This window comes from Balaenoptera borealis (assembly GCF_965194805.1).
Source record: "Balaenoptera borealis genome assembly, chromosome: 17".
NCBI lineage: Eukaryota > Metazoa > Chordata > Mammalia > Artiodactyla > Balaenopteridae > Balaenoptera > Balaenoptera borealis.
This window is the reverse complement of record NC_138876.1, coordinates 2432557-2453247: the sequence shown is the minus strand read 5'-3', so window position 1 is coordinate 2453247 and position 20691 is coordinate 2432557. Positions and strand designations below refer to the sequence as shown.

The following is a 20691-nucleotide window of genomic DNA, read 5'->3' as shown; positions in this document are numbered from 1 at the left end:
GTGCCCAGAGGGGCATTTGGTCCAGAACGTTCTCAGGGTCAGGGGCCAGCACTGCGGAGCAACGACAAGGGGAGGGCAGGGGCTTGGGGCGCGGGGGGACCCAGGGAAGGGGGCCCGGGGACGGGGGGCATCAAGAAGCAGGGCTGACGGACGGCCAGGCCCAGAGACAGGGTGGGGTTTCCTGCCGCCGTGGGTTCAGCTGTCACAACCCTCTGCTGGGGGCGGCCGCTTGTCCAGGGCTCTCTGAGCGGGGAGGGGCGGCTGCATGCTCGGTGCTCAGGGGCCTTTTGGGGTGGAGGTGGGTTCTTAGCCTGGAATAAAACAGGATTGGGGCGCAGCTGCTGCCCCATCAGAGTGCAGCCCAGGGGCAGGTGTGGCGAGTTAGCAAGTGAGCCCCTGCTCCTGGGGCTGTGCAAGCAGGGCCTGGGCTTGTGCAGAAAGCTGGGGGGTGGGCGGTAGGGGGGGGTTCCTACAGGAGGTTGGGAGCTACCAGAGGCAGCCTCTAAGATTCCTCCAGAATGGACAATCTCCAGAACCCAAGTATGGGGGCAGGGGTTCACGAATCCCTCCACGCCCTTCCTCGTGCCTGAACCTGGCTGGCGTGGTCCAGAGCCCTCGACCAGGAAGTGGGGAGCTGGGCCTGGACCCAGGGCCTGTGTGGTCAGTCCCCGGCTGGGCAACCTCAGAGGCCCCCTCTGCCAGGCCAGGCTGGGCAGGGTGGGTTTCTTCTGAAACCTGGATATGGGGCTCCCCGTCCCACGGGGCCAGGCACACGGTGGGCGCCCCACACCCATGTCTGGCTGAACGCACACAAGAAGGCATCTGGGGACAGCGTCTGGGGGTGTTGGCAGAGACTCACGGCCGTGGAGCGCAGGTAGGCCTTCTCCGTGGTCCGGGGGCTGCCATCACTGGTCCTGGTGGGTAGGGGCCGCTCTAGCGCCCAGGCCAGCAGCTCGGCCAGCACCAGGCAGCTCACGGCTGCTCGGCCCCCAGGGCCTTCCACAGCCGGAAGGCATGGCTGCGGGCAAAGGGTGGCCGTGAGGGCAGCACTGAAACTCTGGCCTGGCCAGGCTGGGTCCCAGCAGCGGGCCGCCATGCCCAGGGCCTCAGGGGCCTGGAGTGGGGGCCGGGGGGGAGGCCAGGCTGGGTCCTGAGCTGAACCCTGGCAGGACAGGTGGGTGAGGGGTGGATAAGAGCATATTGAGGTTGGGGGAGGGGCACGAGGGGCGGGGCCTGGACAGCAGTGTGGCCCGGGGGATGCAGAGGTTGGGCCAGCGGCCCCGGTCCGTGTTTCTGGGTGTCCCCTCTATCAGGCCCCTCTTACCCCAGCTGCAGACTCCGTCTGTCACCCTCCATGGCTCCCAAGTACTGTCAGGACAAGTCCAGCTGGTGCCCAAAGCCATCGCCCTCTGACCCCTGCCCTCTGACCTCCAGTGCCTGCCTGCCTTCCCTCCTCTCCTGCCTCTGGCCTCCTCACCTGGCCTATTCCCGCTCAGCCTTTAGGGCTCGCCCTACAGTCACTTCCTCCTGGAAGCCTGCCGTGGCTGCTTCCTCCTAAGCCTGGGTTTGCTGGGGTCCAGCTCCCCTGGCACCAACCTGGGTCAACTTAGGGGCTATCACTGGCGTGTGCAGAGCTTTTCAGTGTCCTTGTGCCCATTTTGCACACGAGGAGACTGAGGACTGGGGACAGGATGTGCTCTGATCAGGGCCCTGCCTCGTAACCGGGAGATGGCGCAGGAGGTCAGGCCTGCCTAGTCCCACGGCCTTACTGCCTGGTGGGGGGGAAGCATGGCCCTGCGAGACCAGGGGAGGCAGGGGGCACCCGGGCTCTCCAGTATCAGTGGCCATGATGGCCCTCTTGTTTTCTGTGCTAGGTGTCTTTGGGTCTGAGTGCTGGGTGGAAGGGGCTGGAGGGGCAGGAGGGACCCTGGAATGATGGGGTGTGGGCGGGGAGGGCATAGTTGGGGGGTTTGATGAGCTGCAACCCCCAGCTTTCAGAGAGACCCCAGGGTGGCTGCCCTTGAGCGCTGGGGAGGCCACCCCAGTCCCATCTGACCCTAGCTGAGTGGGCTCAGAGGACTCTGGGAGATTCCAGAGTGAGGTCACCACCCACCTAGAAGGAGTGGGGCCTTTGGAGTGAGAAGGGCCTGGACTCAAATCCCTGCTCCGCCCCGCGCTGGCTGGGTGACCTTGGCCAAGTCACTTCACCTCTCGAGGGTAAAGCTGCCTCGAGGGGCTTAGGTGAGGTGGTCCCCGGGAGCGAGGGCGCACAGAGGGCTGAGGCGTCTGTTCTTCTCCCTGTGGGCGTCTGTCGCTCAGTCGGCACCTCTGTGCTGGGCACCGTCGCGGTCAGGCAACGTCCCAGGGTACTGAGCAGAGACAGACCCAGTAAGAATCCTGGGCGTGACCCCCCTAGGGTTTGACTTGGGCAGCAAACAATGGTGCGTCAGACACTACCCCACGTGCGTAAAGCAGGGCGGGAGGGGGCACGGCAGGAGGATGCATCTGGGTGTCCTCGATTGTAAGTAGGGCAGTCGGGAGGCCTCCACTAAGAAGGGGGGTGCCTGCAGAGAGCTGAGAGCAACGGGAGAGGCTGCAGCTCTGAGACGGTGGCCTGCGTGGTGTGTTTAGGGCCAGCGCGGGCGGCGTGGCATGAGCAGTGGAGGGCGGGAAGACAGTGAGGTCGTGGGGCGACGTCACGACTTGTTGGGTGCTGTAAAGGTTTTGGCTTTGACTTTGAATGACATGGGGGCCACTGGCATGTCTGGAGTGGAGAAGAGACGTGATCCGACCTAGTTTTAAAGGACCACTCTGGCTGCTGGGACGGAGGGGCTGGAAACGGGCCAGGACGTGCAGTGAGAGCTCGTTACGTCCTAACTAGGGTGGTGGTGTCGGCGGCTGGGGGAGATGGAGGCAGGTGGACCGCAGGGCTTCCCAGAGGATGGGCTGTGGGGTGGAGAAGAGAGTCAAGGCGACACCGAGAGCTTTGGCCTGAAGCTGGAGGGTGAATCGCCACGTCTGACACAGGAGCTGGCAAGACGAACGGGTGCAGGGCAGGGTCAGGGGGTGGCCTGGACGTGGCAAGTGGATGCCCGTTAGACATCCCTGTGCATCCGGCCAGGGCGAACATTCGGGAGGCGCCTGGGCTTAGGTGATATTTAAACCAGGGGGATGGAAGTGGCCACCAGGGCAGGGAGTGTAAGTGAAGATGGGGCCTGAGGCTCAGCCCTGTGGACCCTGCGTTAAGAAGCCAGGGAGACAGGAGGAAGCAGCCGGGAGGCGGAGCTGGAGCGGCTGGGGTTGGGCGGGGGAGGAGCCAGGCGAGGGTGGGCTCCGGGAGCCAAGTCAGGAAAGTGTTCCCAGCCCAGAAATAAGCCCACGCAGACGTGATCAATTAATTTACAACAAAGAAGCCAAGAACATGCAATGGGGAAAGGACAGTCTCTTTAACAAATGGTGCTGGGAAAATTGGGCAGCCACGTACGAAATAATGCAACTGGACCTCTATCTTACAGCACACACAAAAATTAACTCGAAATGGATTAAAGACTTGAATATAAGACCTGAAACCATAAAACTCCTGGAAGAAAACCTAGGTGGTAAGCTCCTTGACGTCAGTCTTGGCAATCATTTTTTGGATCTGACACCAAAAGCAAAGGCAGCAAAAGCAAAAATCAACAAGCGGGACTACATCAAACTAAAAAACTTCTGCACAGCAAAGGAAACCATCTACAAAATAAAAAGGCGACCTAGTGAATAGGAGAAAATATTTGCAAATCATATTTATGAAAAGGGGTTAATATTCAAAATACTTGAAACACACACACAGCTCAATAGCAAAAACAAACATACAAAAGCTCCCCACACAATCCGATTAAAAAATGGGCAGAGGATCTGAATAGACATTTTTCTAAGGAAGACATACAGATGGCCAACAGGTACGTGAAAAGATGGTCAGCATCACTCAGCATCAGGAAAGTGCAAATCAAAACCACAATGAGGTATCATCTCACTCCTATTATCAAAACAACAAGAAATAACAAGTGTTGAGAAGGATGTGGAGAAAAGGGAACCCTTGCACACTGTTGGCGGGAATGTAAATTGGTGCAGCCATTATGGAAAACAGTATGAAGATTCATCAAAATACTAAAAAGTGAACCACCACGTGATCCAGCAATCCCTCTTCTGGGAATTTATCTGAAAAATACGAAAACACTAACTTGAAAAGATATATGCACCCCCATGTTCATAGCAGCATTATTTACAATTGCCAAGATATGGAAACAACCTAATTGCCCATCAGCAGATGAATGGATAAAGAAGACGTAGCATATATATATATATATATATATGTATATATACACATATATATACATATATGTGTATATATACATATATATATATATATGTATATATATATAAAATGAAATATTATTCAGCCATAAGAAAGAAGGAAATCTTGCCATTTGAGACAACATCGATGGACCCTGAGGGCATTAGGTTTAGTGGACTAGGTCAGACAGAGGAAGAGAAATACCGCATGATCTTGCTTACATGTGGAATCCAAAATGAAAACAAAACCCAAACCACACAAACAAAAACTCAGCTCATATCTACAGAGAACATGCTGGTGGTTGCTAGAGGTGAGGAGTCAGAGGTAAGCGAAATGGTGAAGAGGGTCAAAAGGTACAGACTTCCAGGTATAAAATAAATAAGTCCCGGGGACGTAATGTATGCACGGTGACCATAGCTGTTAACGCTGTATTGTATATTTGCAACTTGCTAAGAGAATAGCTCACCACAAGGACAAAAAATCTGTAACTATGAATGATGATGATTGTTAACTAGACTTACTGCGGTGATCATTTCACCCCACCGCCCCTCCCAAAAAAAAGAAATAAGAAAGAGAAAGAGTTCCTAGGAGTGAGAGTAGTTGCCATGAAGACACAGAGGAACCTGAAAGCATGTCAGAAAGTGACAGAAGCCAACCTGAAAAGGCTACATACGGTATGGTTCCAGCTCTATGACATTCTGGAAAAGGGAAAACCATGGAGACAGTCAAAAGATCAGTGGTTGCCAGGGGTTTAGGGGGAGGGAGGGATGAACAGGCAGAGCACAGGGGGTTTGGGGGCAGTGAAACTGTTCTGTATGATGCTATAATAGTGAATACTTGTCACTCACTGTACATTTGTCCAAATCCATAGAATGTACACCCCCAAGAGTGAACTGCAATGTAAACTATAGACTTTAGTTAATAATAATATATCAGTATTGGCTCATCAATTGTAACAAACATACCACACTAAGGCAAGATGTTACCAAGAAAGGAGCCTGGCAGGGGAGGGAAGTAGATGGAACTTTGTACTTTCTGCTTAACTTTTCTGCAAACCTACAACAGCTCCAAAAAAAGAAACGTCTATTTAAAAAAATGGAAAGAGACATACAATGCAATACTAAAGAAAGGAAAACTGGTGTTACTAGATTAGATTAGAATAGACAATCAAGATCTAAAAATCTACATTAATATCAGGCCGGTGAAAAAAGATCTCCAAAGACTACATGCAGCATGATACTCTTTATATAAAGTTATTGAAACTACAAATAAAGTGTTTTTAAGAATATGTTTAGATGCAATCACACTATATAAAAAGACAGCAACAGAAGGAAGACCCTTGTGTGGATGAGCCAGGGGGATGGCAGCAGTGACGGTGGGCAGCCCCGTCCTTAGATGTAGTTCATAACTAGGGCCCTGGCTTTGGTACGGGTGACAGCTTCACAAGTGTGCATTCGATTACTGAGAAGAATCCTTGCTCTAAGTAAAAAACTAAATTAAAGCAGGCCATGCATAGAGCCGTGATGGATGAGTGTGCCAAACCAAGGATTATTCTTAGTCCAGCTTTGAGGGCCAATGCAGTAAAAGCAGTTGCCCAAGGGTGAAAGAGGAAAAAGAGAAGACGAGGAAGCTGGGCAATGATTCTAAAAGTTATGTTGAAATGCAAAGGACCAAGAATGGCCAAGACAGTCTTGCGGAAGGAGGAGGGGGAGGCCTTTCTGGATCAGGGGAAGTGAATTAATATAAAGTTGTAGGAATGAGAACCTTGGGTGTTGGCCTAGGCACAGACAAGCAGAGTAGAGCCGAGCAGGGAGAGCCCAAAGGCAGGTCCCTAGCACACAGCCCTGTTTTTTTTTAAAACTTATTTATTACTTTATATTTATTTTTGGCTGTGTTGGGTCTTTGTTGCTGCACGCGGGCTTTCTCTAGTTGTGGTGAGCGGGGGCTACTCTTCGTTGCGGTGCGCGGGCTTCTCATTGCAGTGGCTTCTCTTGTTGCGGAGCACGGGCTCTAGGCAGGCGGGCTTCAGTAGTTGTGGTGTACAGGCTCAGTAGTTGTGGCTCGCGGGCTCCAGAGCACAGGCTCAGTAGCTGTGGCATGCAGGCTCAGTAGTTGTGGCTCACGGGCTTAGTTGCTCTGTGGCATGTGGGATCTTCCTGGACCAGGGCCCGAACCCATGTCTCCTGCATCGGCAGGCGGATTCTTAACCACTGCGCCACCAGGGAAGTCCCTCAGCACACAACCCTTGACTGCAGGATGCAAGTACCCAGAGCTGCAGGAACAGGGTGGGGCACTTGATAAAGGATGCTGGATGTTTAGAAGAAACTGGAGCCCGATTCACATCTCCATGATGTGGGTGGTTGGAGGGCTGAATGAGAAAGGCAAACTCTAGGATTTTTATAAGGTAACGTCTGAGAATGAATGATGGAACTTGGAACTCCTTTTCATCAAAGACCTAGTAAGGGAGCGAAAGGAAAGCTGCAAAGTGGAAGAAGATATTTAACATAAAATCAACTGAGACCTGTATCCAGATTACTGTACGTAAAGAATTTCTAGAAATTGATAAGAAAAAGAGGGACAACCCAACAGAAAAATGTGCAGGATACTTGAACAGGCATCACCAAAGATGCCGTTCCAATGGCCAAAAAGGGCATGAAAAGATGTACAACCTCATTATTTAATCAGCAAAGTGAAAATTAACATGGAAATATGATTAATACTACCCACCAGATAGGCTAAAATTTTGATGGTTGACTAGAAAGTTGATGTTAAGTGTTCGTGAAGATGTGCAGCAACAGGAACTCTTAAAAAAATACTGTGGGAATGAGAGGTGGTTTAAGTACTTTGGAAACATTTTGCATCGTATGTTAGTGTTGGTGCCATGCCTATACTATGGAAATTGAATGCAGATGTGCCTCAGAGCACATGTATGAGCAAATTCACAGCAGTGTTAACCACAGACCTAAACCCAAATGTCCATCCGTAGTAAGAAGGGTAACTGGTGTTCATAGGATGGGATACTACACAGCAACCAAAATGAATGAACTCCAACTATATGTAACATATTGGGAGGAGTCTTAAGCACAAGATGCTGAGGGAAAAAGCCAGGTAACAAAAGAATACTGGAAGGGCTCATATCACACAATTCTGTTTATATTTTAGGACACGCCACCATTATTTCATGCACTACTAAGAAAGAACAGTTATCCGAGATGGGAGTCTAATAGGGTCCCCACCAAAAAGGTTGGACCCCAAGGGCTGTGTGTACAGTGTAAATGTGATAAAGCAAAACAAAAGGAAATAAAACCCCTGCCTTGCAGAAAGAACAGCAAGAAAACCCATGCTCACTCAGCACACTGTGGGGAAGGAGGATGGTTCTCCTGCAAATCCAAACCACAAAACCTACTTTGGGGTCTGAGTCACACCACCATTGTGCCCCCCACCAAACACCCTCCAGCAGAGACTTAAATATGAAGTGGTCTCAGGCTGAGAGTGCCCCCAGGTGACTGAGAAGCCTACATCAATCCAGGTGTAAGGCACCATCAATGTAAAATGTGCTCCTACTTCATAGATGCTGACATGTGAAAAATGTGCTTCTTAGAACTGAAGAAATTAGATATAAATTCCAATACAGATAAAACTGAACTATAGACCTGGGCAGCTGAGGACAACGGTGGCTGCCTGGGTCCCCCCCCACCAGCCTCTCAAAATTTCCTTGAAAAACAACACAGCAAGAAGAAGAGAAAAGTAAAACCACCACAATGTGACCTCAGAGAACACCCAGACTTCAACAGAGTATAAGCAGAAGAGAACTATGCCAGCCCCGGCCTGCGGTCTCTCACACTCCCACCCCGCCCCTGCTCCACCACGAGACTCTGTGGCAGATAAAAGGAGGATGAGAGAAACTATGGAGAGGAGAGGGGACAGGACCTGGCAACAGGGCTCAAAGTTGTTCTAAATCACCTTCAGGAAGACAAGGTCCATCTTAAGTCTGAAAATACGAAACAATAAAGAAGAAAGACACCAAGTAAACCAGAGCACTGACCACAGGAAAGGGACTGAAAAGAATGCGCATTTGAAGGGCAGCCTTCAACACACGCAGCCTTCAGCACACCCAGCTTTGGGGAGGAAAAAAAGGGCAAAAAAGAAAGAAGTACCCCTTGAAATTGGTTGGTGAAAGGTAAAGGCACAAAGAGGAAAAATTTAAGGTCCTACAAGAGAAAAGGTACCTCCCAAACTGGAGGATACATAACCCTTTCACCTACCACCAAAACTAAAAATCTGCTAAGTTACCTGGACTTTGCTATACTGACAGAAGAGGGTGCCATTGAACTTGAAATTCTACAAAACACTCTAATAGTGTTGTATAGAAACAGGAGAAAAATTAATAGATCCATAGAGTTACTGCAAAAACCCCTGGAAAACAAAAGCACACATCCAGTGAGAAAATTCCTCCCCTGAAAAACAACCATGATTCAGATAAAAGTGTAAGACAACACCCCACATGCAGGCCAATATACTCAAGCAAGCCTTTAAAGATATGAAAAACCACCTTGAATTATAAATTCAAAAAGGACCAAAAAAAAAAAAAAAGCCCTCTAATAAGAAAGGAAAAGAGAGTTGATTGAATTCAGAAGTGGAAAAAAAGAATTCAAGGTGCTCAAGAGAGATAAGACTCAAATGAAAATTAGAAAGGGGCATTGAGGAAAAGTAGAAAGACCACCAAGAGAATAAAGATGAATTTAAGAGAAGTAAAAAGGGTCACAGAGAAAGTAGGAGAAATGGAAGACAGGCAAGGAAAGACTAGCGTTTGAATTACTGGAGTCTCTGAAGAAGAAAAACAACAATGGAACAGAACTAATATTTAAAACTATAACCAAGAGAGAAATAGGTGAGGGAGATTAAGAGGTACAAACGTCCAGTTACAAAATAAATAAATCACAGGGATGAAGTATACAGTGCTGGGAATATAGTCAATAATAATGTAATATTTTTGTGGGGTGACAGATGGTAACCAGACTTATCATGGTGATCATTTTGAAATGGATAGAAATATAGAATCACTACGTTGTGTACCAGGAACTAACACAGTGTTGCAGGTCAATTATACTTCAAAACAAACAAACTCATAGAAAGAGAGACCAGATTTGTGGCTACCAGAGGTAGGGGTTGGGGGAGGGGGAATTAGATGGAGGTGGTCAAAAGGTACAAACTTTCAGTCATAAGATAAAGAAGTACTAGGGATGTAATGTACACCATGATTAATAGAATGAACACTGCTGCATGTTATATATGAAACTTGTTAAGAGAGTGAATCCTGAGTTCTCATCACAAGGAAAAAAAATTTTTTTTCCTTTTATTTTGTATCTATATGTGATGGTGAATGCTCACTAAACTTATTGTGGTAATCATTTCATGATCTATGTAAGTCAAATCATTATGCTGTACACCTTAAACTTATCCAGTGCTGAATGTCCAATTATCTCTCAATAAAACTGGAAGAAAAAAATTACAACCTAGAGAACTTACCAGAAACAATAACAACAAAAGACTTAAATCTACATATTCAAAAGACTCACCAGGTACCTGGGAAAATTAACACAGAATGATCAACTCTGAGACATTTCTTAGTAAAATTGTTGTATTTCAAAGATAAAGAAAAAAGTTCCAAGGTCTCCAGGCAAAAAGATCAAATAACTTACAAAGGCAAAAAAAAAAAAATTTTTTTTTTCATCAGACTTTTCAAAAACAAAGCAAGGCAACAATTGAGCAGCATTAAAAAAATACTTAGAGACTTCCCTGGCAGTCCAGTGGTTAACACTCTATGCTCCCAATGCAGGGGACACGGGTTTAATCCCTGGTCTGGGAATTAGGATCCCACATGCAGCATGGCATGGCCCAAAACAAAAACCAAACAAAAACCAAACAATAAAAAAACTTAATAAAAGAAAGTGTGAACCAAGGATTTTATATCCAGCCTAGCTGCCCTTCATAAAAGAACCTAGGGTGTTCTGAATCCATGAGCCTTCTTGAGGAATCTGTCAGAGGATGAGCTTTGTCAAGCTAAGAGATGACTAGAAATCTTTGGCAAAGGGACTTAGGGTGAGTGTGTGTACTCACTAAAAACAAATGTGAGGAGGAAGGTAGATGACATTGCAAATTTTGAAGTGTGCAAATGAAAACATAAAAGGAGAAGGGACGAATAATCTCACTGGTTGTTATATGGGCAATAGATGGGAGTTTAAGGATATCAATAAAAATGGGTAAACCAGATATTAAAAGGTTAAATAAGAAAACAAGGGACTAAGGGCATTAAAATAGGTTAGGAGTACAGACGTAGCAACTAGAACAAAAATACAACCCTTCCTAAATTAAAAAAACAACCAAAGCTCAAAGAATACACATCTCATAGAAAAAAAACAGCAAATAAAACACATGCAATTACAAAATATTATGACAGAGTTGAGATTCAGCATATCAGTCATATCAATAAATGTGAATGGACTTAACTCACCTATTAAAATAAAAAGATTTTCAATTTGGATTACAGATCAAGACCAAACTATATGCTATATATAGGATGATACCTAAAGCAAATGGATTCTGAAAGGTTAAAATAAAAGCATGGACAAATCCATACTGGGCAAATGGGAAAAAATAGGAAAGCAGAGGTAGTGATGCTGATAAGAAAATTCAAGCCCTCAAAGCATTAAATGTGACAAGGCAGGGCACTTTTTAATGCTGAAAGTCCCAATTCATAAAGAAGATATAACACTTATGAATAGGTGTGCACCAAATAACATTATGAACCTTATGAAGTAAAAACTACAGGAGATGGAAGGATACATAGATAGAAACACATTAATAATAGGAGACTTTAACACACCATTCTCAGTACAAGACGGATCAAATGGACACAAATTAAGTAAGGAGGTAGAAGACCTAAACAACACAATCAGTAAAGTAAATCTTACAGGTATATAGCAAGTCCTACACCTGATAATAGAAAAAAACACCTTTTCAAGTGCCCATAGAATATTCACGAAAACAGTTTAAAAGATCAGTAAATTCCATACAGTAGAAACATTAGATGACATTCTCTGATCACACAGTGCAATAAAACTAGACATTACTAACAAAAACAAAAAGGCCCTTCCATATGGAAATTAGAAACCTTCCTGGAAACAGGTCTTGGGTGCTGGGAGCTTGTGAGAGTTCTCTTCTGGTGGCTTCTGGTTTTTCAGTGGAATGGAAGCAAGGTCAGCGGCTGACTGTGAATAGTGAGCAGAGGTGTTGGGGGCTGAGGAGAGGGGAGGGGTGGGAAATGCAGCTGGTTTCCAGGCAGCACTGAGGGCCCCGTGGAGATGTGTGGCTGGGAATTTAAAGGGTGGTGGTGTGCTTTTTCCTGCACTTGGCTGCACAGGTGCAGGTGTGGAGCAGGTAGAGCCAGGTTTAACTGGAGTTGGGTTTTGCCAGCTGAGTGTGACAAAGGGGACAAGGGACTTGGGGTGTGTTCAGGGAGTTACGTTGACGCTGGAAGGTAGATTCTCTGCTGGCGAGGAGGGAGATGAGGACAGGCGAGGGAACATGAGAAGGTGGGCAAGGCAGTGAATGTGGAGGTCCTGGAGGGCAGAGGCTCACTGGGGTACCAGAGAGAGTGAGGTAGGAGGTTGTCAGGGCTCGGGAGAGATGCTTGAAACTGGAGGTGACCGAGCCGAGAGTATGACTGTGGGAGTGGGTGGCTGAGGGAGGGTGGGAGAGAGGAGATCCAGGTCTTGAGACGTCGGGGTGAGGGAAAGATGGTGAAATCCCCAAGATCAAGACAGAGGGAGTGAGCGAGAGGGTCCAAGGAGTGACCCAGGGCAGGCACGTGGTGGGTGGGTAGCAGGTGGTATAGACTGAGGACGTGGGATTCAGAGCTGGGATTTTAGGGAGAAAGAGATATGGTGCTCTCCTGCGGGGGACGTGCAGCCCTGCCCTGGGAAGTCTGAGCGGGGAGGCATAGTCCTGCCCTTGGTGATTCTGAGGGGAGAGACGCAGATCTAAGAGGGAAGTCTGAAGGGGGAGGCACTTCCCTGCCCTGGACGCCTGGTCAGAAGGGGAGTCCCAGGCTGATGGGGAGACAAGTTCCACTAGCTTTTGCATGGCATTTGGGGTTGTCCAAATTTGTCCAAACGTTGCCCAAGCATTGGAAGATTCAGACACACCCACCTCATCATGTCCTGATCACCCCTTCGGCACGTGCTGTTCTGTGTGCCTGAAAGGCCCCTCCCCCCTTCCAATTTTGGGTCTCATCAATTAATGCCTACCTCCAACAGCACCTCCCTGAGGCTTCCAGTCTGCAGTCTTGGCATTAGTCATCTTCTTTCTGGGGGTCCCACGCCAGTGGGTATACTCCTTTGCCTCTGCATTTACTATGCTTTCCTCCTTTTCTGTCTGGCGTCAGACTGTCTGGGTCCAGGCTGTGCCTTCTTCCCCCAGCTCCCATTCCCATCCGAGGGCATGGAGCAGCTGCTCAATCCACGCACGTCTGCCCCAGACCCTGCAAACACCGCCCAGGGCCCCGGGACACCTGCTTGGGCCATTCCCTCATTCATTCATTCACTCACTCACTCACTCATTCATTCACTCATTGGAACCTATCAGAGTGGCTCCTGCTGAGGGTGGGGTCAGTGTCTCCCCCATCAGGCCCAAGCTAAGGGATGCGGCCGGGGCCCAGAGGCTCTAGCCCCTGGGTGCTGATGCTGAGCCCTTCCCTCTACCCCCTGCCCCATCCTGGCAAGTCCTCAGCAGGGGCCCCAACCCCATCATGGTCTCCAGCTTGGCCCCGTGCTCCTGGATGACAGTGAGCAGCGTGTCGGCGGCCGCCTGCCCGCAGAAGGGGCTGGTGGAGCCCAGGCTGTCCGCAGCTGTCCAGATGAGGTCGGGCAGCTCTGCCATCGTGAGATGCTTCATGGTCTCCTGTAGCAGCGGGATGGAGGCGGCTGTCACCATGGTCACCTGTGCTGGGCACCCACCTCCCCGCCTCCATCATAGCCCTTCTCACTTGCTCCAGGCTCCCCAAGTCTCTGAGCACTTCCAGTTGCCTGAGCCCCGCGCCTCTGGGTCCCCCAACATGTGCACCCATTTTGCAGTCTGCACATCTCCTGCACGTCTCTCTGCGCCAACCGCAGCCCAGGGGCAGGAAGAGAGGGCGTGATGCCCGACAGGAGGGGGGGACACGGCTCCCTTCGTCACTCAGACCCAGCGCTTGTCCCGAGACATTCGTGGCCGGGCCAGCCTCCTCTCTGCCCCTCCTCTGCCCGGTCCTCACTTCGTGGGATCCCTCGCTGGCTGGCCTCAGCCCGGCTGGGTGCTCCTCACCCGCCAGGCCCCAGTTCTCCTGCTTACAGGGTTTTAACCCAGAGCAATTGAACTTCAGCGCTTCTAAGGATCTTCAAGGTGACCTTGGCCAACCCCCAGGCCTGGGAAGGCGTGTGGGCTGCCCTCATTCATGGCGCCTGGTAGGGCTGGGCAGGACCAGGCTGAGTCCAGAACCCGGGGCTCCTATCCCGTAGCAGAGTCTGCCCAGGAGCCCCACCCTGCTCGCTGCCCATATTCTCCCAGGAGTGACCCTAAAGGTCCAGGGAGGTGGGTGTCACCTCCCACACCAAACCCTGAGCAGGATGCAGGGGTTCTCGGGAAATGCCAGGTCGGGGTGGGATCCCTGCTCCACAGGCTCAGACCACAGTCTCCTAGAGGGAGACTGCCCAGGCAGAACCTTCTGGAAAGGCTTAGAGCAGGGTTTCCCAGTATGGTAGCCACCAGTTATACCAAGTTATTCAACTCTAAATTTAATTAAGTAAAACTTAAAATTCAGTTCTTCAGCTGCACTACCACATTTTTTTTTTTTTTTTTTAATTTGGCTGTGCCACGCAGCTTGTGGGATTTAGTTCCCCAACCAGGGATCGAACCCGAGTTCTAACCACTGGACTGCCAGGGAGCTCCCTGCGCTACCCACAGTTCAAGTGCTCAGCAGCCGCGTCGGGACAGTGGCCACCCCGAAGAGCGCAGATACAGACTCCTCCTCCTCCTCCCAGAAGGTTCTGTTGGAAAGCTCTGACTCTGAGCATCTGATAGCCAAAGGAAGACAGAATGCTGGTGAGGGATATACTTGGGAAGCCTGATAGACAATTGTAATGCTCGCAAGGATGTTAAGAGGGTAAAATGTTCCCTTGCATGTTAGGGTATTTGTTGCGATGTTTGAAAGTCTGTTAGGATGTTTGCGTGTATATTACATACAAAAATAAGTATTAAATAATGGATGTGAGAATATTTATTACAGTCTTATTCTTCTAAAATTTTGGGAAAACGTTTGTGAGAATGTTAGGTTATCAGTTATTGGTTAGAATGTTAAGATAATTTAAATGGCATATTTGTAGCTAAAAATAACTTCTTGTGTTAGAACATCAGGCTATTAAAAATGTGGTTAGAACATTTGTTATAAGATTACATTTAAAATTGTTTGCTAAAATGTTAAATTTTGGTTAACGTTCTAGTACTTAGAATGTTTTTGAAGAAATTCAACTTGAAATGGTGGTTAGACTCTCAGAATCCCAGAATACTACAATCTCAGGATTGGTAAATACATTTGAGGTAACTTATTTTAACCCAGAGCATGAATAAATGTGAGATGGAAGTGGCAGTGATGGTGGTGATGGTGGTGGTGAGGTGGTGGTAATGGTGGTAATGATGGTGGTTCTGTGGTGATGGTGGCTGGTAGTGACGGTGATGGTGGTGATGGTGAGGTGGTGGTGGTGATAGTGGTGGTGATGGCAATGGTGCTGGTGGTGATGGTGTGGCGCTGGTGATGATGATAGTGGTGGTGATGAAGGTGTAAGTATACAAGACCACATGGGGAACAAGACCAGGACAGACTTGGGACCAGAACCCAGGTCTGTTCTCCATCCAAACCTTCCCAGCACTACCATCCCTTGACTGGCAGACCCTCCCATCCTCTCCCCTTTTTGTGCTCTGTGCATTGCTGCTTCCTGTCCAAGGAGAGCCAGGGCTGAACACCCACTCCCTGTGCGCAGGGACCGTGCGGAATGGGGCAGACTGCCCTTCTCAGGTCCTGGGCCCAATGTTCCTAGTCACTCAGCCCACCTGAGAGCCCAAGTGCTCCAGGACGCCTTAACTGCTGGCCCCCACTGAGCTGGCCCCCAGGGGACCCTTCCCCCCACCCCTGTCTTTGCCCCCAGCCCAGGTCCTTTGGCATAAACGGAAGCCATACCACGTTTCCCCATTCTGGCCCTGGACAATTGATGTGTTGGCCCCAGGACTTTAGATGTTTCTGTACTAAACTTTTTCTGATTGACTTCAGCAGGCTGACAGCCCACTGTAGCCACAGAGAGCACGGGTTTGGGAGTCAAGCAGGGCTGGATTCAAAACCCACTGGGCACCTACTGGCCAAAAGTGCTGCCACTTTTTCATCATCTGGTTCAACTCGGTTCCACCTAATGGGTGTTTACTGAAGCCTGGCTCTACCACCAGGGCCTGTGCTGGGCCCAGACGAGACCCCACTTCTGGCCTGGGGAGACTGACAAGCACAGCACACACAGGGGTCTTCATTAGTCATGGGTTCAACAGCAAGAAGGGGCCAGCTGAAGTCACCACAGCGGAGACATCGTGAACTGACCACTCAGAACATGAGGCCCACGAAACACGGCCAGTCCAGCCAACGCCAGCGTCAAGCCCATGCCCTGTGCCCCAGTCTCGCTCATCTTCAGAAAAGACACAATGCACATAGGTACAGACGGTCACAGAGACTTGGGATTTCACTGGGATGATGAAAAGGATGCTGGGGAACTGCTGGACACCCCAAGCCACGGACCGAGGAGGGTCTGGCCACGGGAGATCAGATGACAGCAGAACGGGGGAGACACGATATGCCTTCGAAGAAGGAGGGTTTGGCTTTCAGAGGATGATGAGAGGCCTCTGGGGAAATGAGGAAGGTGGGGCTATATCTGCAGATGGTCATCCTGCGAAATCAGTCTCAATGGGAAGGACATCGTATGGTGCCTCAGAGGACACCTACCATGGGAGTCACCCTGCGGAAGGCGGGGCTATATCTGCAGATGGTCATCCTGCAAAATCAGTCTCAATGGGAAGGACATCGTATGAGCCACCCTGCCAGCGCCGTTTATTAGGAGCTCCTGGTGGCTGGAACCTCTTCGGCACCACTCTGCCCATTTCACAGAGGAAGACTGAGGCTCAGACAGAAGGGGTTTGTTTGCTCAAGGTCGCACGGCCACGAGAGACAGAGCTGGGACTCAAGCCTGACCCCAGAGTCTATCTCAAGCCCCTCCTCCAATTCCCCCTCCCCCAACTCCCCCTTCCCAGGCCAGGGGCCACGGGTTCTCCAAAGCTCTCAGTTAATCCCCAGAGATGCAGGCGAGATCCCGGCCTCGGTTTTAATACTCACACCCTGGCCCCAGCGGGAGCCCCGTCAGAGGGGCGGTGGTGGGGCTTAGAACAGAGCATGGCCACGCCCCCCCACCTGGACTTGCCCAGGATTCTAAGGGCTTTGACCTTGATGACTTGGGAGCTGCCAGGCTGGAAGACTCGGTCCTTCGAGAGCGCCTTCTCCCGGGGGCTGGGGGGGTGGCCTTCTGGTCCCTGCCGCTCCAGAGTGGGGCTCCATCCGCGCTGGCCTGGGAAAGCTGCTTGGGGGACGGTGCTTGCACCTGCGAGGCTTCCCCTGCTGGCCAGGGGCGGGATTGGGCAGGGTTGAGGGCGGGCAAGGGTGGGCTTGGGGTCTAGTTTGGGACCCGTAGGAGGTAGGGCAGTATCATCTGAAATCAGGGTCATGCCTGTGTCCAAGTTTGGGGTTGGGAGTCAGTGGGTCTGGGGGTCAGGACAAGGCCATTACTGGGCTTATGGCTGAAGTTAGAGGGTGGGTCTGGGGGAGATTTGGGTTGAGTTGAGTTCAGGAGTGCTGGTGTGGGTTCGGCTGAGGCTGTGGTTAGGGGTGGGAGTGGGTCCACTGTGGTGGTCCTCAAAGGCTCACCTCTGTGGCGCATCAGGAGTTTGTAGAGATGGCCCACCCCTTCCAGGCTGGAGCACTGGGTGGCCTTGTCTGGGTCCTGGCACAGAATCCCCAGTATGCCCACCAGCTGCCCAATCCGTTTGAAGTCCTCTTTTGGCTGTGGTGAGAGAGCAGGGGAACCACTGACGCAGATCACCACCCTGCCACGTACTTACTCCAGCACGGCCAGTGCCAGCAAGGGTCCCCTCAAACTGTGTGCCAGGGCTGGGATTCGGGTCTGGGCAAAATGTAAGCGGTGGCCAAAAAGCTCAGAAGTCAAGAGAAATACTATTTTAATGTAATATATATAAAAATCAAAATGAATGTAAAAGATCCATCAGGAACAAAGTTGCAAAATTGTAAATAAAGACAGGATCTGAGCCTGCACTTCCATGACCTTGCCTCGCTCACCTCACCCTAATCCCGGCCCTGGTTCCAATAAAACTTTATTCACAACAACAGGTGGCCAGCCCATGGGGCATAGTTTGCTGATTTAATGGTTTAAAACATCCCACTAAAATATTTATCTTGCTTGCAGAGTGTTTTGGCGCCTCCACAAATCTTGTGCCCGAGGCAAGTGCCTGACTTGCCTCTCGCAGACCCAGTCCTGTGTTGCAGAAGTTGATTTTGAGTAAATTGAAGACACTTTGAACCCCTGGAGAGGGATCCTCCTCACCAAAGGAACGCTGGAGGGAGGTCTGTGCATTGCCAGCTTGCCTGTCCATCTTCATTAGAAAGGCATGCCCGCCAGGCGCCAGGCTGAGGAACTAATTTCCTCATCTCTCCTGTGAGTCTCCCGGAGGGATTGATGCTGATTTTGGTTGATAAACGCAGAACCACTCACTACCTGAGCACGTGCTGATGTTCATTCAACCCAAGTGCGTCAGTGACAGATGGTGGTTAGGCTGTGATCCGTGAAACGATGGGCATCGTGATGGACGAGGGCGGAGGGATGCTGGCTGCTCCACGCAGAGCTGCCAACCCTAGTCTGGGGCAGGGCTGCACATTTTATGGGCCCTTTCATGGTCCCCCACTCCCATCTGATTCCCCCTGTATCCCTCTGACGAGGACTCGTTTCCTCCCGTTTCCCTGAGAAACAGGCTCAGGGTGGAGAGCCTGCCTGAGGCTTCAAGGTGCTTTGGCAGGAGCCCAGTCTCTTGAGTCAGGGGTCAGGGCGCCTGGGTTCAGCTTCCAGCTGGGAGGCCTCGAGCAGGGGTCCCCAACCCCCAACCCAGCCTGTTTCCTTGTGTGTAAAAAGGGGGATTACTTGGCCAGGCCACAGGGGACTCGGGGATCCAGCCTGTCCTGGTGGCAGGGACCCCGTGCGCCTCGGCAGGCTCTGGGAGAAGGGCGGCTTGGCTAGGGCAGCAGAGGGGGTGTGGATGTGGCGCCAGAGGGCCGGGTACTCACGTCCAGGTAGAGGTGTGGGTCAGGAATTTGAGGAGGGCCATGCAGCTGTGTACAGCCCGCTGCCGCTCCTGTGCCTTCTCTGACGCCAGCCAGACGTACATGTGCTGCAGGTGGGCGGGGGCAGGGAGGGGTGCTGCAGCCTGGGACCCCGGCTCCGGGCAGGCTCTGCCCCCAGCTCAGGCCCCAGCCCACCCTGGTCCCAGACTCTGCCCACCGGCCTAAGCCACACCCACTCAAGACCAGACCACATCCTCAGCTCAGGCCCCAGGACGGCCACCACTCCCCCCGTCCAGCCTTCCTTGTCCCATTTCACAGCCTCGGCTAATCTCTCTGCTCCGGGCAGCCGCGCCCCAAGAGAAGGAGTCATTTCTTTCTTTTGTAGCTGACACGCCCCTCCTGCTCAAAGCCCTTTGAGGCTCTTGGTTCTTAACCTGTTTCCCCCGCAATGCACCTCTTTCCAGAGCAATGCTTTTCTGTGCACACCATAAAGGCACAGAATTACAAAGGAATACAAAGGCGTATTGAAACAGTTGTGCTGAACACTTTAAACCACATTTGAGCCTCTTCGTTAAGGGGATGTATGATTAGAGTTAGTGATTCTGACGTTGGATGAGGATAAAGTGTTGGGAGATTCTGTGACTCGGTCACGTCCTGTGACAGCCACCGTGCCTTCTGTTGGTGGCAGACAGCCACTGCTGGCGCTGCTGCGGTCTGCTGCCAACACCCCCAGGGAGGGGCATGCTACTTTGAAGCTCGAGGTGAGGGAAAATGCAGACCGTGTTTCCTCCTGGCCGTTCTCATACACCCCGACTTCCTTCCGTGCACCCCAGGTCGGGAACCCCTGCTGCAGCAGCTCCCTTCACCTCCACAGGGTCCCCAAGCCTGAGGTGGCCTGGCCCCTGCTGACCTAACCTCACCCTGACCCCCTGCCCCCTGCCTCCGCTCTGTCCCCAGGCTCCAGCCACGCAGACCCTCCCTCCATTCTGGCTCACTGTGCTCACTGAGGCGGCTCAGCTTTGCCCCCGCGTGCCCTCTGCTCGAGGGCCCTCCCTGCCCCTCCTCTCCCCTCCCCTCCTGCCCATCGGCCTTCTCAGTCCTCACTCAGGAGGAGCCCCGCTGGCCCCGACCTCCACCCTCCCAGCAGAGACGACCTCCCCTGACTGGGCCTCCCCCGACCCTGGACTGTCTCTTTCTGTTGGCTGGTCTCCCTCTTACCAGGGAGGGACATCCAGAGGGCAGTGACAGAGTGGGTGCACTTGTGAGACCCCTCGCAGCTGGGGACCTGCTGCAGGTGAGGTTCTCTCAGGCGGAAGGAGGGCAGGTCCCGCCAGGGCCATGTTTCCTCATCAACTCCCTTTAGTGTGACATTCACGACCCACTGGCCACCAGGCTGCACCTGCTGCCCCCCCCACCCCAACTTGTCCCAAACTACTGTGATCCCTCACGACGGACAACCCTCGAGCCTCTGTGTTCCTGGACCACTCCCCACCCCCGGTTCAGGCCCTGCCTCCTCTGTCCACCCTCTGCCCCACCTCTGCCAGACCCGCACTGCTCCCACCGCCCTCACCGACAGCAGGAAGTGCAGCTCTTCGGCCGTGGGGTTCTGCACGATGAAGCTCTGCAGCATCTGGTCCAGGGCCTCCGAGGTCTTGTTGCAGAGTCTGCGCAGGGACGTGGAGCAGCTCAGGTGGCGGCCAAGCCCCGGTGGGATGAAGGGAGGCCTGAGGCCTCCCGAGGGGCCTGCGTGCATTGGCCTCTCAGGGCCAGTGGTGCCCACTTCCTGCACACTCCCCAGGCCGGGCTGCACACCAGCGAGCTCACACCATGCCCAGGAAGGGCCCCCCATGATCCCCATTGGGCAGCTGGGAAAAGTGGGCAGGGG

At 51.4% G+C, this 20691-nt stretch overlaps 1 protein-coding gene across 1 annotated transcript in view; it reads right to left on the bottom strand.

The window, feature by feature from the left end:
- LOC309614640 (maestro heat-like repeat family member 5) overlaps window positions 1–20691 on the bottom strand; it is a 54172-nt gene that overhangs the window by 15181 nt on the left and 18300 nt on the right. Inside the window, 10 exon segments of the mRNA XM_082363206.1 lie at window positions 860–975; window positions 978–1018; window positions 2871–2946; window positions 13096–13294; window positions 16904–16962; window positions 16965–17130; window positions 17233–17517; window positions 18810–18817; window positions 18820–18913; window positions 20377–20470. Of these exon segments, the coding sequence (XP_082219332.1) occupies window positions 860–975; window positions 978–1018; window positions 2871–2946; window positions 13096–13294; window positions 16904–16962; window positions 16965–17130; window positions 17233–17517; window positions 18810–18817; window positions 18820–18913; window positions 20377–20470 (1138 nt within the window).